The sequence below is a fragment of the Danio rerio genome, chromosome 1 (assembly GCF_052040795.2).
Source record: "Danio rerio strain M-AB ecotype USA chromosome 1, GRCz13ab, whole genome shotgun sequence".
Lineage (NCBI taxonomy): Eukaryota > Metazoa > Chordata > Actinopteri > Cypriniformes > Danionidae > Danio > Danio rerio.
The window spans coordinates 44,323,310-44,350,345 of record NC_141021.1 but is presented as its reverse complement, the minus strand read 5'-3'; the positions used below and the strand labels follow the sequence as shown (position 1 = coordinate 44,350,345).

The 27,036-nt window shown below is 34.7% G+C and overlaps 2 protein-coding genes and 1 long non-coding RNA gene across 10 annotated transcripts in view; 2 read left to right on the top strand and 1 right to left on the bottom strand.

Moving 5' to 3' along the window:
* Positions 1–27,036, bottom strand: part of smox (spermine oxidase) — a 101,843-nt gene that overhangs the window by 27,891 nt on the left and 46,916 nt on the right. For all 4 annotated transcript variants that reach the window (XM_087235300.1, XM_087235299.1, XM_087235301.1 and 1 more), the window contains one exon: positions 26,739–26,777. The gene's annotated coding sequence lies outside the window, so the exon portion shown is untranslated. The remainder of the gene's footprint in view (positions 1–26,738; positions 26,778–27,036) is intronic.
* Positions 450–16,480, top strand: LOC147846971 (uncharacterized). Of its 2 annotated transcripts, none has more exons than XR_015476823.1 (3): positions 450–602; positions 11,982–12,107; positions 14,984–16,480. It is a non-coding gene; the product is annotated as an uncharacterized LOC147846971 (long non-coding RNA). The 2 variants fall into 2 exon arrangements; XR_015476822.1 differs by having other exon boundaries at positions 14,888–16,480.
* Positions 21,874–27,036, top strand: part of rnf24 (ring finger protein 24) — a 46,939-nt gene continuing 41,776 nt past the window's right edge. For 2 of the 4 annotated variants that reach the window (XR_015475721.1, XM_087235606.1), the window contains exons 1-2: positions 21,874–22,209; positions 25,869–25,922. Coding sequence is in view for 1 of the 4 variants with exons in the window: in XM_087235606.1 (XP_087091732.1) it covers positions 25,906–25,922 (17 nt within the window). In the remaining 3 variants the exon portion in view is untranslated. 4 annotated transcript variants of the gene reach the window in all.

The following is a 27,036-nucleotide window of genomic DNA, read 5'->3' as shown; positions in this document are numbered from 1 at the left end:
TCGGGAACAAAAAAGGTTTTTCCATGGCATCCCTGCAAATTTTACCATCAGGAACCTTTTTTTTTAGAAGTGCATTTAATTTAATTTCAAATATCAGACATTTTAAGTAGGATATTAGAAGTATATCTAACAAATAAAAGCAGATAAAAGAATAAATAATAACAGGGCAAGGTTCTAAATATAACAGTTACTTGTAAAAAGCTTTTTAAAAAAATGGACCCATGTGGTAGCATAAAATTTCTAAAAAAGTCCTAATGGGTATACATTTGGTAAAAAATAGGGTAAAAAATAGGGTTAATTATAATGGTAAATAATACTTTCTCTGCACACAGCACGCTGCTGGGTGTATTGCACTGCTATTCTTAGGCATTGGTGTTATGGCTGAGGTGACAGCGGCGTCTGTCCTTCCGTCCCGTCTCTCTTTGGGTGTGTCTGTTATAGCATAGCCCATATCCTCCTCTCTGAATCAGAGGAAGGAAGCCTGCAGTGACGGTGATGGACTCAAACAATTCTTCTCCATCCTCATCTCAGGTCTTTCCTCAGATCCGGAGAGGAGTTACCTTAGGAGTGAGTTCAAAGACTCTCTGCACATCAGGGATCTGGTAAGGGTTTGATCAGAGTTTTCATAAGCATTGTTTTGTGGTTTAATATTAGAGATCATGTCTAGATTGTATATATAAAGCTTTTGGTTCAGTAAAACTGTTTTGTTTTTTTAGTTGAATTATATTAACTTGATTTCAACTTGATAAAGGTTTTTTTTTTTTTAATGTGGAATTTCTTTGTAAGATCAAGTCAAACTTTTACCATTTTGTCATATTTGGTATAAAAATATATTTTACAGTATGAATACATTAGTTTTACTCTTGTCCCAGACACATCATTTCTTAATTTTAGATGTTAAATTTAAAAAAATTCAGAATTTATAAAAATCATAAACTAAAAAAAGTTCAGAATTTCATATAAAAATCAGTCATTTAAATGATATAATTTTTACAGGAAAATATTTTATATAAACAAACAAATTGTGTTTCTTCACATAAATTGTTGTGTTGGCAAAAATTATCAGTAGTTAATATATTTTTTTTCCATCAGCACACATTTCAGCCAATCAGAATCAAATCAAGAACTTCAACTGTACACTGTAAACACTATATTCCATGGTCAGTTAAAGTCAGAATTATTAGCCCCCTTGAATTATTAGCCCCCCTGTTTATTTTTTCCCCAATTTCTGGTTAACGTAGAGCAGATTTTTTCAACACATTTCTAAGCATAATAGTTTTAATAACTCATTTCTAATAACTGATTTATTTTATCTTTTCCATGATGACAGTCAATAATATTTGACTAGATATTTTTCAAGACACTTCTATACAGCTTAAAGTGACATTTGAAGACTTAATGTAATTAGGTCAACTAGGCAGGATAGGGTAATTAGGCAAGTTATTGTATAACAATAGTTTGCTCTGTAGGCCATCGAAAAAAAAATGCTTAAAGGGGCTAATAATTTTGACCTTAGAATGGTTTTTAAAATTGTTAAAAACTGCTTTTATTCTAGCCAAAATAAAAAAAAGACTTTCTCGAGAAAAAAAAAAAAAATATATATAATATATATATATATATATATATATATATATATATATATATATATATATATATATATATATATATATATATATATATATATATATATATATATATATATATATATACATATATATATATATACATATATATATATATATATATATATATATATATATATATATATATATATATATATATATATATATATATTAACAGACATACTGTGAAAGTTTCCTTGTTCTGTTAACATCATTTGGGAAATATTTAAATAAAAAAAATAAAAAAATTCAAAGGGGGGCTAATAATTCTGACTTCAACTGTATATATAGTCATATTTATACTTATACTTTTTTCTTTTTTTTGCTGATAAACTGATAAAAAGATGTTACTAATTGTTACCTTTTTAAAACTGTCTAAAATGTACCATTGTACTTTGTACATTGCGTACCCTTTATAATTACCCAATGTACACGGGCACACCTTTTGCAAAGGTACGCACCATGACAGCCATTGTACCTTAAGGCTCCTGTGTACTTCAAATTATGTTTTTTTTTTTTTTTTTTTTTTTTTTTTTTTATCGTTTGAGGGCAATACGTAGTTAAACAAATTTTTGGTAGACTGTTTATGAACACTCCAACACCCCCACACTGCAGTAGGTGGAGTTGTCACCCTTGCCTGTATAATAAATAATTTATTATTACAGAATGTTATTAAAGGCTATAAATAACTAAATTGTGGCAAAAAAATGTCCAGTGTTTTGTAGATGAGAGACAATATCAAAATATCGAAGTAGTTTCATGGCACCTTATTAGGGTCTGCTACAGTAAAATATTCATTTATTCATCTTTTCGGCTTAGTCCCTTGTTAATCAGGGGTTGCCACAGCGGAATGAACCGCCAACCTATCCAGCACATTTTACGCAGAAGATTCCCTCTCAGCTGCAACCCATCACTAGGAAACACCCATACACTTATTCATACACATCCACAACAGACAATTTAGCTTACCCAATTTACCTATAGTGCATGTCTTTAGACTGTGGTGGAAACCACAGAGCACCCAGAGGAAACCCACAAGAACATAGGGAGAACATGCAAACTCCACACAGAAATGCCAACTGACCTAGCTGAGGCTCGAACCAGCGGCCTTCTTGCTGTGAGGCGACAACGATACCCACTGTGCCACCACGTTGCCCTAAGATACTGTGCAGTTTATCATCATTTTATTAGCAATGAGAATGATCTTCAAAATGGCAACATGACAGTTGACAGCACAAATCAGTAGTGCTGTAACAGTAGATGAGATTCCCTTCCAGATTTCTCACAGCAACAGAACAGGCATCAGAAAACACTTTCACACCATCGACAGGTCACTCTCTCCAGATAAACCACTGATACTAAACATATACTCATGTGTATCAGTGAATAATCATCTGAAACAGAGCAACAGAAGTGCTTCAAAAAAGCTATTGTTATCCTTCATCAAAAACAGCAAGAGAAAATGAAAAGGGTAACGCAGACGTGCTGCATGATTATTAGCGTCAGAGCTAACAGGTTCACGCTGTTCTCACCCCATGCCTCTAAAGCATGCTGTAAAATGATACTGTAAACAGTCCATCAGCTGGGTTAGTCAGCATACATTCACCCCAGACATTCAGAACTCGGCTGAGAGACGAAGATCATGTTCAAAACAAACACTAGACAAACTAGACCGCATTGAGACGTTTAGGATCGCTTACATTTAAATCACTGAAAATTTTAAATATTAAAATACTATGACTACAGGTAATCTTTGTGGATATTAAAGCATTTCAAAAAAGGGTAAAACCTTTATGATAGTTTAAAAGTGCCATTGCATGCATTGATATAATATGTTAGATTGTTCTCTGATATCTACATAGAAGGCATGTAACTTGGGTAAGTGAAAAGATTCTCCAGAAATGTTTTCATGAGCCCATTTAGAACCTTAGACTTTACTTCCTTTAAACTATACTCTACAGTAGAGGTAGACAGAGAGTTGTATTTAAAGTTGAAAATGCAGGCATAATTTAATATCAAACTCAGTATGAATAGATAAGTCTTTTGCAGTTTATTGGCACCTTTCACTTCGTAAAAACCCCAAGTAAGAGCAAAGTGATATGACACGATGCATAGATGTGCACTAAATGAACAATATCACATAAGTAGCAGTACAATGCGGTTGTACAGCATATTGACACTGGAAGGCGTGCGTTGCCTTAGTGTCCCACCTGTGATGATATACAGACACATCACACTGCTACGAGTGTGATATTGCGCTTATACAATAGTTCAGTAGCATAATTGTGTATTTAAAAAAAGATAATCAAATACGGAGAGTCTAAAATTCTTTTGTAAGAGGAACTACTTTTTTCCGCCATTCAATCACATCTGCAGCTGACGCCAGAACAGCAGAAACTGTTGCTAATTCACCAGTCACTTTAGAGCTATTATTTAAATGATTCTCTAGTGTAATGTCTAAAGTGATGACAAAACAGGTGATTTTGCTCACATTAAGATTATAAAGCTGAACGGCATGAAATGCCATCAGTCTATAGAGATTTCCCAGTATTTCTCTGTTGCAATTGGGAGATCACAATAATTAACCCCGAAAAAGCCAAAGCAGCGCAATTATACCAGATTAGTGTTGTGTTTGCAATAAGGAAAAACACATGCAGGCATTTCTTCTATCTTTGTTTACTGGACTAGTCTGCAGTAGTGAAAACAGGAGACTCATTAGAAACAGATGGCCAACCAAAAAGTAACTCAAAGAGAGTCACTCCTTGGTTATACAAAGAGTGAGAGTCCAATCTCACACTCAACACACTACTATTACTATGGTATAAATACAGCGCTACAACATACAAAAGAGAGAAATCGACTTAGAAAGTCACTTACCAGTTTAATAATGATTTGATTAGCTATAGTTAGAAATTATGCTGTGGTTCTCTTCTAAGGGCTTATTATGCGGTCTCTGCCGCCAAGGCACTGTCGCTCAGAAATTATAACTATTTAAAATAGGCACTTATCCTTATAAATAAACCGCATAGTTGCAACCTAAACAACTACATTCTTGACTAAAAAGGCTCAAAAGTACATTAAATTGTCCAACAGCTGCAGTATTTGTCAAACTGTAGAGTGCTTGTTGCTGTATGTGGGTGGAGGAATACACAAGGGTGAAGAGACTGGACGAGTGCTGTAATTTGCAGAATATCGGAAAGCTATCAGTCAACCAGATTCTAGAATCAGACAGAACTGCTGTATAAACACTCATATTAAGCAGTTCAAACGTGTCTGTTGCCTCATTACAAACATACATGGAATGATTCCCAATATGCATGTTCAACTAGCAAAAACTACTTTTGGGGGTTAAAATTGAAATCTTTATATCCTATATTATGTTTTCTGTAGTGCTGTGAACACAAAGAGACTCTCTGAGAGTCTCATCTATTAAGTATAATACAAACTTTGTATGCTAGACAGATCGGATCTGTTCTCTGACCGTGTAAACATGAAAAAACGCATGCATTTGGATATTCAGATCGGTTTCAGGCCTCCTTTATATGTGGAAATAAATCAGATATAAATCGTATATGTGACAAAGCGACTATCATGTAAACAGGCAGATCAGATTTAAGGCGTTTTGATTTGTACGTCATTAAAATTGCGACAATGTGGTACTTCTCCTGGTTTAATGATGTAGAGGAAAGAGTGTGTGTGGAGAAGCTGACACGGTAACCAACAACAACAACAAAGAAAACATGGAGGAGGAAAGTCGTCAGTCGCCACAATTTGCTCCCAGATGAATGGTGAAAAACACCATATGTAAACCATAGGCGTAAGCTGTGATGACAGCCCTTTCCCTCCTCCTTCGCCTTAAAATCCTTTTAAAGTTGAGCGAACTTCACATATTTCGCAGAGCTAAAAGCAAGACAATTTTTTCCATCGTGGCTAGTGTGACGCTGATGCTAGAACCCACCTTTATGCATGTGTGACGTCATAAATTGTATGGTAAGTGTAAACACATGAACCGGATATATGGTGACAAATAAAAGAACGTGTAAACTGACATGCAAAATAAATAAATAAATAAAAATCTGATTGACGCAACAAATTGGAATTGGGCATCAAGACCTGACAGTGTAAAAAGGACCTTAGATAAACTTTAAAATAAGGCAAGAAATATAAAAATTGTAGGAAACATGGCCAGTCAAACACTGCCTGATGGGGTGCATATTAATCATCCTGTTTGAATCATCAGAGCAGGCCCGTGCAGAGACCGTCCAAAGGGCATGTGTAGGATAAATTTTTTGATGAGCGGGGTTGGGGGGGGGGGGGCGTTATGGGGGGGGGGGGGGGGGGGTGAGGGTAAGAGTTGGGTTGGAGGGTGCTGCAGATCTGCAGGGTGGATGCGCGTGTACTGAAGAGTGGTGTTATCGCGCGCATACTGATCAGCTGTGTTGTCGCGCGCGTACTCAAGAGCGGAGTTGTCGCGCGCGTACTCAAGAGCGGAGTTGTCGCGCGCGTACTCAAGAGCGGAGTTGTCGCGCGCCTACTGAAGGGCGGGACCGAAGGTGTGCCGCGTTGCGGGGGCACTTTAGATCATTTTGGAATGGCACTTTCTATCCAAGACTAAAAAGGGCATGTGCACTGCACAGGTTGAGCCCTATGTGTGCACGTGCCTGCATCAGAGTCAGAGCTTTGTTCTGATTGGTCTGTTTTTTCACAGTATTATACTCTCCCAGGATTTACATGAGAACAAGGAAATGGTGTTTAAGGCTCAGCAGTTATTTCCATGTGTTCAACTGCTTAGTGCACCTTCAAGCATTTTCCCATCCAATTTAACTTTATTTTGAACAATAAAGGTTAGAGGGGTTGATTTCTATCCTAAAACATAGACATTAAATGGAAAGTTCAACCAAAACTGAAAATTTAAAATTTACTGCTAAGCATTAAACCTTTTTTTTTTTTATAAAAATAGGAAACCAAACAATTGTTGATGTCCATCGGCTTTCATAGCATTCAAAATTACGGTACTATGGACGTTAAAGGGGATCCGAAACTGTTTGGTAACCATAATTATTAATTCTAATGTCAATATTTTTTTTAGAGAGCCTTCAAGGAAGAAAGAGTTTTTTTCAAACATGAATGAATAAATGATGACAAAAGTTGAATGACAGATGACAGAAGTTCCCTGTAACGTGCGTAGAACTCACAGCTAAAGTCAGAATTATTAGCCCCCCTGTTTATTTTTTCACCAATTTCTGTCTAACGGTAAGAAGATTTTTTTTTCATCACATTTCTAAACACAATAGTTTTAATAACTCATCTCTAATAAGTGATTTAGTTTATCTTTGCCATGATGACAGTAAATTATATTTTACTAGATCTTTTTCAGTGACATTTAAAGGCTTTAGGGTAGGGTAATCAGACAACTTATTGTATAACGATGGTTTGTTCTGTAGACTATCGAACCAAATATAGCAAATATAGCTTAAAGTAGGCTAATAATTTTGACCTTAAAATGTTTTTTTTTTAATTAAAAATGCTTTTATTCTAGCTGAAATAAAACAAATAAGACTTTCTCCAGAAGAAATAATATTATCAGACATACTGTGTAAATTTCCTTGCTCTGTTAAACATCATTTGGGAAATATTTAAAAAAGAAAAAAGAATTCAAAGGGGGGCTAATAATTCGGATATCAACTGTAGACAATCTGAACAAAAAAGGGGATTTAGTGGATTCACGTAATTTTGGTAAAACTTTTGTTCTGGGAGATTTCACACATTAAAAACAAGTTTAACGCTTTATGTATAGACTTTTCTGTTTTCTAAAAAAGACTGAAAGTACATTGGCCAAATATCATTGGCTTCAATATGATTTCCAGAGCTTTAAAGGAGAAAGGACAGCCTCTCCATCCCTAAAATACAGAGTTTTGATGTATCCACATAAAATACAAATAATTTTATTCAGCTTGCTGAGTTTGTTAAATGTCAATCTAACCGTACCAGTTCAGATTTGTCTGCTGGACCTCCTACACTGAACCAGACAAGGACCTGCTGTTCATCTGAGTCATGCCAGTTATGAATACCAGTGTGTGTTTGGTTTTGGTGTAGCTGGTGTCATATCAGTGTATATTAGCCACACTCACCCAGAACTAATGACTTTGCATTGCCGTTCATATTTTCTAGCAGACCTGTCTGTCACACAGCAGATGGTTCGGCAGCTGTGCGCCTCACAGATAACTGCTGTTATTATCCAGCCCGCCAAGATCTCCAAACCATGTCAGATGACAGAAGAAAATGCACCACATATGTGCAGGTTATGATTCGTGACTAATATTTACTAAAATCTCAAATTTCTAAAAAATAATGTAAAGAAAAGTTTAAAGAACATTAGATTTATGCTAAAAGATTTGGTATTGTATATTGTAAGATACTATAGCCCATTTGCCTCCCAACTAGGCTGAAGGCAAATTCATTTACAATGATAATAATATACTAATAATATCTATTGTAGGTCTTTAAGTTGATCTAAATATAAGAAGAGTAAAGTCTACACCACCACAATAACAACAACAGCACAGTGTAATGATTCAGAACAGGGGTGCCCAAACTTTTTCGTAAAAAGGTCCAAAAACCAAATATCATTGAGAGCCATGGACCGAAGGTAAAAATACTTAATTACATTGCCATGTGTAATTTCCTAATTTATTGGAAAAGATTCATTGAAATCATATTAATTAATGCAGTATAACATGATAACCAATTGCAATAAAACCATAAACAATCACATTTAACACAGTGGAGTTCACTAGTCAAGCAGAATCTGCCTTTGCCTTGATTTGTCCTCTATCCATCAGGTGACAGTATGTACATTTAAACTAAATCTGATTAATTTACACCAAAATCAAAACAATTAATTTCAGTTAGCTTTCAACAATAACTCAAAGAAATAAAAAGTTACATTAGATTTGAAATGACAATCTCTAAACCATTCCTATCATTCTTCCGTTCTTCTCAGATAGGATGGCGGGACATATCAAAGGTTACCATGGGCCAAGTTTGGGAAGATCAGATTTAGAATCACTTTCAAGACCATTTTCTCCATTTTGAGCATAACAAAAATTATTCAGAATCTATTTTCCTTTAAAGGGTTAAAGACTTGTATCAATTCACTAAGCAAAGGAGGAAAGTCAAAGCTAACAATGGCCAAATGGGAAGTAAAGGATGACAGAACTTTCATAAAGTCAAGTATTCAATTTACTGTGCATTTACTTTATGAGCGTCGCGCTGTCCCCAATAGACCGCACTATTTGTCTCTTTCCATTACATTTAAACCTGTTTAAACACTATTTTAAAGTGTTATGAATCATTTTAACTCTGTTATTTTATTTCTTATACTTGTTGTGTTTCATTTTTTTTTCTTGTTTTATGTACAAAACTTTAATCTGCCATTGTGTGTGAAATGAGCTATATAAACAAACTTGCATTGCCTTGCCTTGCCTTAAACTAACTTGGTTTTCAGGGGTAGTGATTAAACAAACAGCTTATCAGTAACAGCTGGATAACATGTTCTACCAAATTAGTGTTTACTTATACCACTCTACATGGATGTATAATATCGAGAGCCTTACTGTTCTCCAAACAAAAAGAAAAAAAAGAAAGAAAAAACACCCAAAAAACGTCCATCTTATGGGTCTTCAAGTTAAAGCAATTTCATGATTGCTAACTCTGAGCCATTAAATTTTTATATATAAATCATTTTCTGTTGATTAAAATCATCATTTTAACATACTGCATATACATATGGATTATTGCATTATAAAAAAAAGCTTTTGTATTTTTTTCTGCTTTCAAAATCAGGTTTGCCTAAATTTCACTCACTTGCCATTTCATTCACCAGAAAGGTTGGCAAAACTGTGTGTAAGTAAGGTATCCATTTTTTTTAGACTGAATCACACTGAATCATTCAGAGAGATATTGTGTGCAGTAAACAGTAAAACATCTGCATCATAACCCACAAAAAGAGCACAGAATTTAAATCTATTTTTAAATAAAATCAGTTGAAACCTCCAGATGCATCCTGTCGTTTGCAGGACGGAGCACTGTTACAATGACTTTAAACAGCTCTGGGAAGTGTCACCTTTAAATTGCAACAGTAGTTTTATAAAGGTGCATTTCAAACTACCTCATTTTATCAAACAGTTAAAAATGTAAATAAAAATAATTGTTAAGTGCCCCGCTATTCTTCCTTTAATTGTGGTCATGTTTTTTAATCAAAAGCATGCAATTTGCACATCATGCTTTGATTGCATATAAAATTGGTATGATTGCTAAAATGTTTATATTCCAATATAGGGAGGTTTGTTTGAAATCAAGCTAATTTAAATATTAGTCAAAATGAAGACTGCTGATCTAGACAAATTAAAGAAAGGTTATTATTGAGGGAAAAAAACAACAACAACATACATAGCCATGTGTGAAAGAAATCAAGAAACCACTAAAATTGGACCTGCCTGTCAAAGGGAAGTAGACCAGAAAAATCTTCAAAAGCTAGACGTCATGTCAAGACACTAAGAAACTCAAAAACAACTGAGAAACAAGATAATTGAAAACCATTGACGACAGACGGAAAAAAAGAAAAAACACGAAACAATGGAGAACCTTGCCATGAGTGGCCACTGCCAGCTGACAAAAATTACCCCAAGAATGCAGCGACAACTCATCCAAGAGGTCACAAGAGACCCCACAACAACATCCCAAGAACTGCAGACCTCTCTTGCCTCAGTTGAGTGTCCATGACTCCACCATAAGAGAGAGAGTGGGCAAAAAAAAAAAAAAAGTTTGCACGGCATATTCCAAGATGAAAACCACTGCTTAGGAAGAAAAGAGCATAAAGACTTGTCTTAGTTTTGCCAGAAAACAACCTGATGATCCCCAAGATTTTTGGGAAAACTGCCGAGACAAAAGTTGAACTGTTTGGTGTAAAAGTAACACTGCATTTCAGACACAGTAAAATGTGGAAGTGAGATAGTCTGGGGCTGTTAAGCTGCTTCGAGACCCGAAAGACTTGCTGTGATAGATGGAATCATGAATTCTGCTGTTTTCCAAAATATCCTGAAGCAGAATGTCTGGCCATCTGCAAGTGATCTCAAGCTGAAGTGAACTTGGGTTTTGCAGCAGGACAATGATCAATATCACCAGCAAGTTCACTTCTGAATGAAGAAAAAACAAGAACAAGACTCTGGAGTGGCCTACTCAAAGTCCTGACCTGAATCCAATTGAGATGCTGTGGTATGATTTTAAAAAGAGGAGCTCCATGCCTGAAATGTGGCTGAATTACAACAAATATGTAAATATTAGTTGGCCTAAATTCCTCCATAGTGCTGCAACAGATTCTTTGCAAGTTATTGAAAACATTTAATTGCAGTTGTTACTGCTAAGGGTGGCCCAACCGGTTATAAGGTTTCGGGGGCAAATGCTTTTTCACACAGAGCTATGTAGATTTGGATTTTGTTTATTCTTAATAATCAAAACCTTAATTTCAAAACTGCATGATGCATTTATTTTAGCAATCTTTGATTATGTTTTTTGTTTATTTGGTAAACTAGTTTGATGATATGAAGAAGTGTGATAAACATGCTAAAAATAAGAAATCAGTATAGACTAAAACACTTTTTAATCCCATTAAGCACTGCTAACTGACCTGACTATAATGCAGTTTACAGCACATGCATGTGAATGCAGATCTCTTTGTCCTGTAGAGAGAGATTGACATCAGTAAAAAAAAAAAAAAAAAAAAAGTCAAAGAGCTCAGTGTTCGCATCTCTTCATTAGCAAAAGAGGCCATGAGGATGTGTTATGCAACTGTTCTCTAGCTGTAAGTAATGCCACAGGCTTGACTGTGAAATGTCTGGAGTGAAGTGTCCTCTAACGGCCAGCAAACAACAACTAATTTGAGGGACATTAAAAAGCCATCCTCTGTTAAATATCTCTGGTTTTGTGATGTGAAAAAGACTGTTTTGCACCTGTTGGACCACATTGATTAGTTTCTCATTCACATCTAATTTCAGTAGCTAATTGCACTTTTAAAGCAGGAGAATGCACTGTTAATACAAACAAACGGCAACATATATACAGCTTTAGAAAAGAAATCAATTAGAGAAACACTGCAAGTATTAAAACAGCAACTGTTTGGTATTCTAAGAAAAATATTCTTTTCCTGTAAATACGGTACATGCAGTGTAGTGAGCATCCTTGACTCAACTCGTTCAGTTCTAAATATATTGAAGACAATTACTGCCTTGTGTAGGAACATCTGAATAATCTCTGCTTTTGTTGCACTGAAACCATGGAAACTTCATATATCTTCTCTAGGGCTTGAAAAGGAAGATCAGTGATTCACTTGATGGATCATAGCGATCAGCACAGCTCCAAATGAGGGGGAAATGGCGAAGAAGAATGTGTATAATTTCTAGAGCTGTCTAGACACTGCTATTACAGGTAAAACATTAGTTATACTTACCATTTCAATATGGTCATGTCATTGGCCCATGAACATTTGCTGCTAGTTATCAAAATAATTCATAACTGCAACAAGAGGCAATTAACTTAATGTTAGAACAGCTGCCCTTACAATATTAATCAATATTTGGTACTTTCTGGACTCTCGGAAGCTATAGAAAATAAAAAACATGAAAAACAGACCCTTGTTTTTGTTTACATCTCTAAAAATGGTCTATAGGCTACCAGGAAATCTCAACCAGTGGGCCCCGAGATAGCTTAAAATATAGCTATGTTAAATGATCAAAGTAATGCACTTTCTCATGTACTCTGATTGATTACTTCAAACTTGGTGCAACAACATCATCGCGTCTGCAAACTAGTACAGTTAAGTCTGTTCATTCACAAACTATGCATAGAGTGAATGTAAAAGTCTTTGTACAAACGCGCACCTTATACAGGAGAATCTAGTGAGGCTCAATTGTGCTTTCCTGCCACAGAATAAACTTACATATGAGCTTCAGATGTGCTCTGGCAGAGCTGTTCACTGTTCCTGTCAGCGATCTCTCAATAATATCCAGCTGTAAACTCAACTGCCATTAGATCAACATTTTTCAACAGATTGGGTGTTTCTGTATTTTTGAATAGTAGATATTATTTAATAGTAGGTATTCAGTCAGTCCAGTTTGAAGCAGAAACTGATCTTTTGCAATCTCCCTGTTGATCATATGTAGTTTTAGTTTTATGTACAATTAAATTTAAATAAAAAAATATTTTAATACAAGTTCTGATAGGGCGAGGCAGTGGTGCAGTAGGTAGTGCTGTTGCCTCACAGCAAGAAGGTTGCTTGGTTGCTGGGTCGCTGGTTCGAACCTCGGCTCAGTTGGTGTTTCTGTGTGGAGTTTGCATGTTCTCCCTGCCTTCGCGTGGGTTTGCTCCGGTTTCCCCCACAGTCCAAAGACATGCGGTACAGGTGAATTGGGTAGGCTAAATTGTCCGTAGTGTATGAGTGTGTGTGAATGTGTGTGTGGATGTTTCCCAGAAATGGGTTGCGGCTGGAAGGGCATCCGCTACGTAAAAACTTACTGGATAAGTTGGCGGTTCATTCCGCTGTGGCGACCCCGGATTAATAAAGGGACTAAGCCGACAAGAAAATGAATGAATGAAAGTTCTGATAATTGAAAATAATGGAAGGCACAACAAATGTATCATGTAATATATTATTTGTTAATAAAAAAGGTTTTAATTAGCATTTCATACAAACATTTTAGAGAAAATGTCGAACAGGTGGGCCTTCAAAAGTTGATCAGAGAAAGAAATGGGCCTCGAAGTTAAAAGGGTTGAGAACCCCTGGTCTATACAACCTGTACAAAATATGGCCACAAGGCCATAAAGTGTATTTTGCTGACACCTAGAGGACACATGTTCGTAGAAGATTCAGGAGCACGTTTATTTTATGGAAACCATGTTCTTGACATCTATTTAGCTATTCACACATACCTTAATCTATTAGAAAAAAACACTTAAAACTATCCGTTTCTCCAAAAAAAAAAAAAATGTTGCATAAAATAAATAATATTTATCATAGGCTATATAATAATAAGGTGCCATGTTTTCAGATGTGTTCATATTCAATTGTAAATAACACAATGCAATATTCTTTAACTGAGCAAGCTGGGTTAATTAGGCAAATCACTCGACAAAAGTGGTTTGTTCTGTAGCCAATTGAAAATGAAATGCGGAACAGGGCATTATAAATGGCGCAATGTTTTCAGATGTGTTGATGTTCATTCTTAACACAGTGCAAGTTCTTCAGAGATGCTTATTTAATCAGTATTTGGTGGAATATCCCTGGTCTGATTAAAATAAATACATTATTTGAGATATTTCTGGAAAAAACTCTCTAAATGACAATATTTTTATTTCAAATTTGCAACAAATGTGATGAGACCTTTAAAGGGTACCTATTTTACCTCTTTTACAAGATGCAAGAAAAGACTTTGGTGTCTCCAGAATATGTCTGTAAAGTTTCAGCGCAAAATACTGAGCAGATAATTTATTATAGCATCCAGAATCTGCCTATTTTGGTTTCTGAGTTCAGTGTAGTTGCTTTTCTCTGCCCACCGCTCCCATGTGCATCTGCTGCTCATGCATAATGTCAGATAAACAGCCATCACTGATAGAGACAGACACAGGTGAAACTGAAAGAAGGTTAAAAAATACTAAGTACTTTTTTATGTATTTGTGGTGGAGTTTATTCAAGCCTTTCTGAAATGATGAGTCTCACACAAATGACGTTTGCTGTACACAAATACTGAAACACGTGTGTTTACTGACACCATGCGGCTGTTGTGAATATAGCATTTACCTAATATATGGCTATTTTACTCATTTTATTACAAGCATGCACAGTTTTAAACATATTTTAAACTTATAAAATTAATTATTGTCACTAATGTTTTAATCCCAGCTTATTTGCAATAAAAAAGTTATGTGGACATGTGTATACATGTTATTATGGAGACATGGCACCCGTCAATTAATATGGTGGGCAAGGAAAACCACACTCATACGTCACGTTGCGGTGGGCCTCAAAATCACTGGGATTTGGATCCTATTTTAACATCAGTAAATAAAAATACATAAAAAAAATCACTCCAATATAACAGTGGACACACTATACGTACACACATTTTCATCACAGGTGCCTTTTAAAGACTAAAAACAAATATTAACATTTAACTTAATATATTGAAATATTCGCTATCTTTACCTTGCAGTGCTGCTGCTCCACAAGGATGTGTGTTTGAATCCGTTATTGATCTCCAACAGACTGCCAACAATTTCCCTATCACTAATCTTCTAACAACATCCAGTTACAGGATCTTTGTATCTCTCTTTGACAAATTGGATTCGATGTTCAGCCTCAAGCTACATGACTGAGCTCCTCTTCTTCCGTGACCTCTGCTGGGTCTTGGTTAAAGGGTAGTTGTTGCCTTCAGGTGAGTAGTAAATAACATTCCCAATAACTATTAGAACAGCTGATGCTCCAGCCACACAGCAACAAACAAAACTCTTCAATGCCTAAAGGATGTTTCTTATAACAACTTGTCTTTAGAGAATGATAGAACAAACACAACGTGCTTAGACATCATTAAATTAGACATTAAATGATGCTAGTTATTTCCTCACAGAACTTCTGCATCTTTCAGTCAACATTTTGGGCAGTTCTTTTTATTTTTAAAGTTTATTTTAATTGAACGATTAATTAAATGTTTTTTTTTCCATTAACACCATTACATTAACACGCTTTATATTATGTTTTATTTTATTATACATGCCTATTACTTTTGTTGTCTTGAATACTTCTCTACTCATTTGTAAATCACCTTGGATAAACGCTTATGCTTAATGAACAAAATGTGGATATTTTAGCACATTCGAGGGCTTCATTGAAAGAAATATACATTTAATTTTAAAAAGTTTTATTCCATATGTTTGCTTAAAACTGAATTAACTGATTGCACTAAAACTTTCCAACAGTAAATCCATGAGTAAATTCGAAAAAGATTACACTAAAGAGTGAAGTAATTATGCTGTCAAATCTGCTGAATACACACACACAGTATATACATGCATGCATACATAATGTACGAATTATACATTGATCAGCAGGGTGCACTTTTTCGGTAATGTTACTGTTGTTACAAGCTTCTGTCATTTATGTATATATTTTTTTTAAATAAAAAACAAACAAACCTATTTAGGTTTTCAGTGTTTTGAGAGATATTTAGTGTATTCTGACCTATAGTATCCTCTGATTAACTATTTCAGGTTCAACTATACAAACTATACATCTAATGTTACTTTACTATAGTCTCGTCAACACTTAAAATGTCTATCAGTGCTCTAAATCTGCTGGTTTCAGACAGGTGAATGCATTTTTTATGCATTCACAATGGTATAACCCATTATAGGGGTGGTCAAATGTATATTTATAACCTGTATCATTTTAATTATTAACCTTATTATTATAAGGTGAACTACTCAGTATTAAAAGGTTGATCACTCCTTTCACCCCCTCCCCTCCCATACTTCTTGTTTTGACATCCTTCAGGGGGAAAAAAAACATTAAATGGGGGGCCAATTCACTATTCACTATTATTCAATAACAATTTGTCTTTGCTATGAAGAGAACACATTTAATTAGTTATTTTTTATTTAAACATTGTTAATTAATTAAGCAAATCACTGGACTGCATTTATTCTGTGTTTATTCTGGCCAAACTAAAATGCATACAACTTTTTTTTCCAGAAGAAAAAAATATTTTAGAACACACTGAAAATTCCCTTGATTTGTTAAACAACTTTAGAAAATAAAAAATAAAAAAAAACGAAGATGAAAAAAGAACGAATAAAATGTATTTATTTATTTATTTTTTAGAAAATAATTGTAGCCTCGGTGACCATAAAAGATATTTTGGAAAATAATAATAATAATAATAATAATAATAATAATAATATTAAAAAGTTTAAAAAGGGGGCGGGAGGGTGTGTGTGTGTGTGTGTGTGTGTGTGTGTGTGTGTGTGTATGTAATTCAAGCAATTCAAGTTCAAGTGTAACATCCCGTGCAAACACTAGAGGGCGAGATAAACCTACACAAAAGTAAGCAATCCGTTTGATGTACGTGTATTTGAGCTAAAACGAGCCTTTGAGGTTTATGGCGCTTTTGTAGTGGCGATTGAGATAGAATATTGATTCTTTAACTGGAGTCTCCGTTCTATTCTTTTAGTTATGCACTACTGACCTTCTTTTGTGGGGCAAACTAGGGCAAAGAAAGTCGCAGCCAAGTGCTTGGATACGGTCTCATTTGAATCGCTTTGTGAAATTAACAGGTATGTGCACATGAGAAAATGACTTTGTGAAATTGATCTCTGCCAATTGAATTTAGATGTTAATGAACTGCACGGAAAAGGACATCTAGCCTACTTGTTTTGCTACGGAGCAGATTCAAAACATGCAAACCTCAATGCAAAGAGAAACACAACAATCCCCCCACATTTACATAAGATTCAAAGCCACTATTAAAAACAAGCATAGAACAAAATTTAGCTTTGCATGTTAAATGGACACAGATAAACACCTAACTGATATTTTAAGGCAGTGTGTCTCAACCACATTCCTGGAGGACCACACGCACTGCATGTTTTAGATGTCTCCTTTGTCTGTTACACCCATTACAGGTCTTTCAGTCTCTGCTAATGGACTGATGATCTGAATCAGTTATGTTTGGTTAAGGTGACATGAAAAATGTGCAAAGAAAGTGGTCCTCCAGGAACATGGTTGAGAAACACTGTTTTACGGCACGTTTAGGCATCATAGAAGAATGCTTTGGACATTAGGATCACGTTAAAGCATGTGTCAAACTCAGTTCCAGGAGAGCTGCAGCTCTGCACAGATTAGTCCTAACCCTAATTAAACACACCTGATCCAACTAATGAGTCCTTCTGGCATGTTTGAGACTTACAGGCGCTTGTGTTGAGGGAGGGCTGGAGCTAAGCTGTGCAGGTCTGCGGCCCTCCAGTTTGACTCCCCTGCTATGAAAGGATGGTTCAAGCAAATCATTAACCTACAATCACTTGTTCCAAACCACTTTCAGTTTTCTTTCTTCTATTGAACACAAAATATCATATTCCGAAGAATATTGGAAAACTGAAGCCACAGCCTTATTTATATTTTCCCTTATGGAAGTCAGTGACTGCCAGTTTCCAGCATTCTTCAAAATATCTTCTTTTGTGTTCACTAGAAAAAAAGAAATTCATAAAGGTTTGAAACTACTTGATTTATTAGTCTATAAAAATTCATATTTGAGGGAAATATGTCTTTAGAAGTATAAAGAAATGTAATTAACCCCTTAAATTTTGGCCCATTTTTTGAGTTCAAACTTGACAATGATAAAATAGATGCATATAGTTTATAAGTTTGAGTTTAAATATTGTTATAGATAAACGAACAAACAAACAAATATATATTGGCTGATAGCCGTGTGATATTCTGCAATAACAGCACTAATACAGCCTCTTCACCCTTGTGTATTACTCGACAAGCAGAAGAATAAGTTCACTACAGTTTGACAAATATTGCATCTGTTGGACAACATAATGTGCTTTTGAGGCTTTTTAGGCAAGAACGTAGTTGTTTACATTGCAACTATGCAGTTTATTTATAAGGAAAGTGCCTATTATAAAGCCTTTAGAGATACAGCGCATCAGCATCCATGTGATATTGCTCATATATATGGAGCAGTTCGATATGGCTGCAGGTTGAGTGCCTTATTCACCTTATTCTCAGCTGTCGAGTAGGCGCTGCCATTTGATTCATTTTGTCTCGCGACTTCCGGTCACATTCACTTTCATTCATTTTTTGCCGTTAACAACTGCTCGTTACGCTGCTTGATGTTGCAATTTAATATTTTCTTATTATATAATGCTACTTGGTCTGTGTAGTCATGCAAACATTTGTTTGTTGAGCAAGTAGTTTGGCCATTTTCTGCCGTTTATTATTCCTAGTCATTTCTCCCATAGGCGACTGAATCGGAAGTTCTAAGACAATCGCGAAAACAGGCGCACTTCCGCATTTTAGAATAAGGTCAATAGTGTCCCACCAATGATGATATACAGCCATATCGCACTGCTACAAGTCTGATATTGCATTTATATAACTGTTTGATGGCATCAAACATATTAGAGAACCAAACAGAACAGATAAAGTCATTATTTTTGTGTGCACAAAAAAATATTATTGTGGCTTGATAATATTCCGATATAACCATTAAAGGTGCAGGGTTTGTTTTGAGGATGTTTTTGTTACCTTTTAAGACTTTAGATGAGGCGGTAACCTGGCAGTCAGTTTATGGAGGATGAGGAAGCTCTCAGATTTCACCTACAATACTTTGTATTCTGAGGATAAACAAATTAATACCAGAATTGTCTTTTTTGGGTGAACTCTTTAAATGTGTACTTAGAAAAACATTCAAACTTTGGGACAGTGATAAATAAGTAAGTAAAACAGCAAATATAAAGTCAGTGAGATGTTTCTTAACTGTCACTCTAGAGGTCTAGATACAATGTATAGTCTAATACTCCATTCTACTTCATCGGTTTGTACCAGGGATAACACTTCCTGTCTCCATGCACGCTTTATACTCCACATGTCAGTTGATTCAGTGCCAGTCTAGTGCCCGGTGTGTTGGCCTCAATAGGGCTTTGTAAGCACTGCCATCCTGGTCTCTCGACCCGCCCCCAGGCAGCTATTCATGGGTTCCCATGATTCCGCCTAGTTGGCTCTGATACAATACGTGTCTGTCAGTGGCACCTCATTGGCATGCACTGGCACACGCTCACAGGCTGTGTCTCAACCAAGTGTGCCCACTCACTTACTGTGCTTTCCAGAGACGTTGAATCCAAAATGGACAACGATTTGAACTTTCAAAACTGCTCTAAATAAAGTCAATTCGATTTAAAATTTATTTATTTTTTTTACAAATTTATTTAATTTTTTATTCATTGATTTAATAATTATTTTATTTATTCATTTAATTATTAATTTCATGAATCATTTAATTGATCATTTTACTTAATATTTTAATTCTTTAATTATTCATGTAATTAATCATGTTTTATTTAATCATTTAATTATTTATTTAATTAATCATGTTTTATTTATTCATTTAATTATTTATTTAATTAATCATTTATTTAATCATTTAATTATTCAGTTAATTAATCATTTATTTAATTATTTAATTGATAATTTATTTAATTATTTATTCATTTATTTAATTATTTAATCATTTAATAGTTTAATTCATTTATTTAATCATTTATTTTTTATTTAATCATTTATTTAATAATTGAAAGCATTTATTTAATCATCTATTTATTTTTTCTTTTCTTTATTTATTTAATCATTAATTTATTTCATAATTTATTAAATCATTTATTTAATCAGCACGTCATGGTGGCGCAGTGGGTAGCACGATTGCCTGACAACAAGAAGGTTGCTTGTTCGAGGCCCGGCTGGGTCAGTTGGCATTTCTGTGTGGTGTTTGCATGTTCTCCCAGTGTTCAATGGGTATTTATTTATTAATTCCATTTATTTAACCCTCTATTTAATAGCTTATTTAATAATTTATTCAATCATTTAGGCATTTATTTAATTACATTTTTTAAATCATTTATTTATTTTTTGATCATTTATTCATTTAATTAATTTAATCATTTATTTATTTAATCATTCATTTTATCATTAAATCAATTATTTAATCATCTATTTATTTTCTTAATCATTTATTCAATCATCTAATTATTGATTCAATTATGTATTGATTTATTCAATAATCAATTTATTCAACATGCATTTATTTAATCATTTAATTATTTAATTATTATTGTATTCATTCAATCATTTATTTCATGAACTATTTAATAATTTATTTAATCATATGTTTATTTAATCATTTTATCTATTTATTTATTTAATCATTTATTTATTTAATAAAAGTAATCGTTCATTTATTCAATCATCTATTTAGTTATTATTATTATCATTATTATTATTATTACACATTTTCTAAAACGTTTACAATATAACATTTAACAACCATATAGAAAAAGCAGTATGGAAAATGTATATAATAAGTGGTTTTCAGAGATGAATTCAAAGCATGTTTATACACATGTAACCAAGTTATGACATGCATATAATATAACATGACTTCAACTAACCCTTTAGTAGGGCTTTTTTATTACATTGATATTTTTATATTATATTACTAATAATTTCCCAACCGTTTATGCATTACAGGACACATCTGATATCAAACTGTCATATATATTACTATACTGAACAACTAAGAGCATCCTCGTGTGGTATATTTCTAAATTACTTATGCCAAATAGAGACACTGTTATATGTAACCATGTCATGTATGTTTTATGATATATTTTATTTATCTCCAGACGGTTTATGCATCATAGAATACATCATATCCCACGTTAAATTACATGCTAATTTACATGTTAAATTACATGTTAAATTACAAATAAACTTATCCATTCATTCACCAAACACGAACAGCACCCTACAGTGAATAATAGTGCATGAACAAACACTTACAGTGTATAAATATCACATGATATTAAATAACATTATATACACACACTTATCATTCATTCTCCAAACTACAAAAAGCATCCTATAGTGATAGTTATATTACATTACGTTATGCTTTCGATTCTATTATATGGTTGCAGGCATATTATATTGTTAATCATATTATTAAATAAAATTATATGAACACTTATCCATTCATTCTTTAAACTAAAAAGAGCAACAGTGATATGGTTGTATAACTTGTGTTGTAATATACTTCCTATTATATTCTTTAATAGCCAGTAATTAAAATATATTTATATATATTATATATATATATATATATATATATATATATATATATATATATATATATATATATATATATATATATATATTATATATATATATATATATATATATATATATATATATATATATATATATTTAATAGCCAAAAAATAATAATAATAATAAAAAACATCACCTCCCCCCTACAGCATCCGCATCTCTCCCAATACCCCCCAACCCTCCCTCCCTCTCTGTATGTGATGAAGGGGGAGGGACCAGCTCGTGTCGTGTCGTGGGCTACGTGCACAAACCACATCCACCACCAAAATCCTCAATCGACCACCACATGCAGTCGTATATGAGGAGCACACACAAACTTCACTCTAGTCTCAAGACGCCCGTGGATCGCTTTTACTTTCTGTTTACGTGCAGCGGTGAACTCCCAGCTCGCGATGCCTCTGTTTATGTAGGCTTGTGTTGATATGTTAATAACGCGCTCGGATTTATGCTGATTAAAAGACGTGACTGATTTATTTATGGTCGCTCCTTAGAATAAAGTAGAGGTTTTGCATCGCGGAGGCGCTGAATTTGAGCCTTTTCCCATCAGTTTTGGGGTTTGTGATCGAGCAGGAGGGAGGAGTGGCGGAGAAACGGCTGGTGAGTCCATAATACTACACCTCCACATGACACCATAAATAAATACAGATATGTGCTGGATCATAAACAGACATTCATCCTTGGCTGTGTTTTATTCTTGAAGTGCACAGATTAAAGCTCAAAACTTAAATTAAACCTTACATGGCATGAACTGAGGTCCTGTAACGTTATAGATTCCGTTATCGGTGTGCGAATTGTGAACGAGTCACCTGAGTCGAATCTTTATTATGGTTCACTCGATCAGTTTCGTTAAACCGGTCTGTTCAAATCTTAGCAAATCCTGGGGAATCGGTCCTTGTGGTATTTAACCAAAAATAGCAGACTTATTTATTTAATTGTGAACTGAGTACTTCATTAATAGAGCGAAAGCTATGGAATTTACTTTAAAAAATTTAAATATATAACACAAGGGGAAACTGGTCAGGTAAATGTAAGATTCATTTAACATTAATGTTTATTTAATGTAAATACAAATGACAAATGAAGCCTAAGAGCATAATTGAGTAGGCTACACCCTAGCAGAAATCAGAAAGTCTCGATTTTAATTAAATGATTTCTGTGGGAGTTTGTCAAATCTGGTTTATTGGTTGTAGACTACATTTGATTTGTCAGGCAAGATCAAATTGATCTTAAAATAGCCTAATTTAAGATTGTGGTGTTTTAAACGTTAAGTTTGAAATGTAATTAACACGAATAATAATAATAATAATAATAATAGTATTATTCTATTTTATTTATCCAAAATATATGTTAAGAAATACATTTCGTATGTTAAAAATAAACATATTGCTATTTAATAGGTCTATACTCTAATATTAATTTTGTTGCCTACATCATTTGTACACACTGTGAACGGTTTTACTCTGTTAGCACTAGGATGTCGACTGCTGGCTATAGGCCTATTGTAACTGGCGGTTATTAATGGGGGGGGGGGGGGGTGGCAACAGAATATAATATAATTCGCTTACATAAGTCTTTACTGAAGCATGTTACACGCTGAATGTCTGGGACCACGGGCCAACACAATTACGTCATGACGCAAAGAACGTTGAATCTTTTTTTGAACTGTTCAAACGAATCGATTCAGAGTGGTTCTTTTCGTTACAGTTGCACATAGCGGAATGGCTAGTACGCCAATTCGTCTTTCTCAAAGCTTATAGTTGCGGTAAATGGCGTGATGTTTACGTTATTTATGATTAGACATATACTGCTTTTACAAGCAGTGAGCATTTTATGTGTAGAGATGGCCAACACATAAATACAGCGATAGAATAACCGAAGTGAAGAATCCAAACATGGTTTAAATCTGAATCCAATTTTAAGCGTCTTTGCTTTCGGATTTGAGCAGTATTGAGGCTATTTATCTACTGTGTGTCTCCCACAGTGACTAGCTCTTTTTTCTTTCAGTTTTTTTTTCTTCTGAATGCTCGTTCATTCATGTGTGGTGTCAAACTTCTCAACGTCATCATGACAATACATGGAAGCGCGCGCAGAATGTTCGAGAGCACACGCCAGCTGGCCTGACCCCAGCTGTTTGTTTACCACGTGCTTCTCTTACACAATGTAAACACAAAAGTAATCGGTGCACTTCTCTAGGAGCTTCAGTGCTGGAGAATGTTTAGTTATGATGCACTGGCACTAGATTTTGCCTTAGGAATGGGATATTTACATGACATAATGCTCAAAGTTTCATACAGTAATGCGCGGGCGAAAATGCACGTTAGCCTAAAGTAAACCAGATTTAGGGTGTGTTCACACTTGGCATGCTTGGTTTGATAAAAATCAATAAATATAAATTTTAATTATTAAACATACATTTTTGCAATTGTGTCAGTGCAATTTCTTTGAAAAGGTGTGGTTAGTGTAGCCTACTTCTAAACTCTGATCTTTCTCATCATAGTCAAAGTGTAGCCCATTGTAGATCAAAACAGCAATCTGAAATACATCTCCTTATGGGAGATTTTCATTTGCTTGTGTTATGGGGAATTCCCGGCACTCATTTGACTGTCCATTTTTAACAGATTTTTACATGTTCTCATATACATGTACCAACAATGGCACGTTTAGCCCACTTCGGAACATTACTTTGAATGTTTGGCAAGTTCAGTTGGAAATTGCATCATAAAATCTGCTATTTAGATTCATATCTTTACATTTGGTCTTGAAAATGAATGTAAAACCTTTTTTGGTCTGGACTAGGGCTGGGTGATTAATCTATTGTGGTTTTCATGCACATTTGTCAGCAAAGCCAGTTGTAATAAACCTCCAGCATCTGCTTTTAGATGGAGCCAATAATCTCATCAGAAATTTAATTGGATGATAATGACACAGAGATAAATCACTGATTTTGTAGCATCACCTCGAATGATGACTCTGTGTAGTAAGTTGTGCATGTGAAAAAACACATAGTACTTTATTTTTATTCCATACTTATTTTTGAAGCAACTTAAAAACTTAAAATACTTCTGAGATGTTTCTGTAGTGTGCAGTTATTTTTCATGAATAAGGTAAATAATCGGTTTAAAGGGCAATGCTAGGAGGATATCTTGGGTTTCTTCATTGGAGGTTTTTGGAGTTTCTGTGCAAGAGTAACCTCTGGCTTTCGGAGGAGATTTACTACTGATCACAGAACCGTCGTTCTTGACAACTGCATTTAGCTCCATCACATTTGTGATTCAATTTCAATTAATCGCCCAGCAGCGCTAGTCTAAACAAAATGAAGCAAAGGAACTGAGCTACAAGTGTGAGCACATCTTTAGACAGTTAGCATGAGACACATTTCATAACCTAACAACCTTTTTATTAATTTACACATTTGCATATAACTAAACATGAAAAATCATTCAAAATGTCATGGAAAGAAATTCATTTACTTAAACTGCATCGCTCACATCACCAAGCAGGCAGGTCTGGTCTCTGGTGTAATAAACGGTGTGTATGCATGCTGTTTTTCAGTCTAGCTGGCTGAACGTCATGTACTGCATGTAACAAGAATTAATCAGGAATTTGTTTTTGTGCACAATGTCCAGAGATGTCAATTTGCCTTATGCCATCCTGGCCACTTAATAGTAGACAATGAAAAGAACAGCCTCCTATGGTGAAGAGGTCAACAGTGTGACCTTATGTGCAGCAGTACTCGAAAACTATAAATATTTGCCTACAGCTCACTGATGAAAGCAGGTTATTCATGGGCAATTGAGCCCCAATTCCATCTGTTTCCACTCTGTGTTTATTAATATTCAAACATGGTGACATTTCAAAACCAAAGGGCTCATTTCTGAAGTTGATGTGCTTTGTAATCATGTACAGAATGCTTGTGTTACTGTGTGCTTATGACTAACATAAATTCAGCTTTTGCTTTAACTTTGAGGTTACTTAACATGCAAATGAGCTGCTGAGCAGCCTGTCTTTGAGTCGTGCATGATGCTAATGAAGAGTTTTACACATGCCAGACATGACTCATAGTTAATTCCGAGCCTAATTATTTCTTTCTGTTCATAAGACCGGAAATTGCTTTATTCAGGTAGAAACATACCCTGGATAGTGAGGCGATTCGTCATCAGCTGGATTTGCATGTTTGTTCGCCTCAATTTTTGAAAAAGAAAAAGATTATGTAACTTTTAAGGACACAGATGTGAATTAGTCATCATGTTTTGCAGGCTCCTGAGTTCTGAATCCTGCCTAAAACCCACAAAGATGATATATCTGCCAGTGTAAGTGTTAACATAATGCTTTACAACATCTTTAATAGCTCAAGTTGTCTAGTCATTTAACTGATCACCAAACCGCAGCTACAGACATTCTGAAAAAAGAAAACGGCCACGATAATTGATCGCTCAGCTCAGCAAGTTGCTCATCTTTATAATGTCTCAAACTGTTCTTGCATCAACAGCTTGTAAGTCTCTTTAATGAACAGTTGCTCCAGCATTTCCGGTATCTGCTGGTTTTACAGACCCATTGAAAGAGAAATCACTCTCTGCTGTTTAAAAAAACACCAATTCTCCTGCAAAACATAGTTGTTTACCACTAATTCTGTATCGAAGGGTTAAATTGTGGATATTTGTGTGCATACATGGCCACCCACTTAACACATGATGAGACCAAAGTAAGATTAGGGCAAAAATCATTCAAAGTTGTTTATGAGAGTCCTGTGGGGAACGTCGGCTGAGAGGGTAAATTAGGGGCAACAGCTGCTGGTGTCACTTCTACAACTTGTTTGTAACATCTCATGTTACAGTTTAAGCTCACAAGACAGGGCACTTGCCCTCTTACATAGATTTAGGATCATGAAGCCCCTTATAAAATTGTCGGCAGATCTGTACTCAGATCAGCATAACAAGCCAGCTTGCACTTAGTTTCAGCAAAGCAAAGCATTTGAGAGAAATATTGCAAGACAGGCTATTTATTCGCATGCACCACATTCATCATCGTTCCGGACATATAAATCATATCTTCTCTCTTATAGTGCTTAGTCAGCACTACGTATTCCCATTGACCCAGAAATGAAAACTCTGTCGTCGTTTACTCACCCTCATGCTGTTCCGATTTTAAACCCATGTGAAGTTCTTCTGTGGAAAACAAACAAACAAACAAAAAAAAGGTTCATCATTTTTGTCCTGTCTGATTCCTCACTTACAGCTTTGCTTTTCTCTAACATGGATTAATTTGCTGTCAGAATAACACTATTGCCCTGAATTAAACACTATAGTCTCACTGCCCAGTCACACTCTAAACAACGTGCCTTAAATGATTTAGATAGTAGTGATTGTTGCACTGATACAATATACACTGTAATAAATGCGGGGTTCAACATTTTGTTCCTTTATG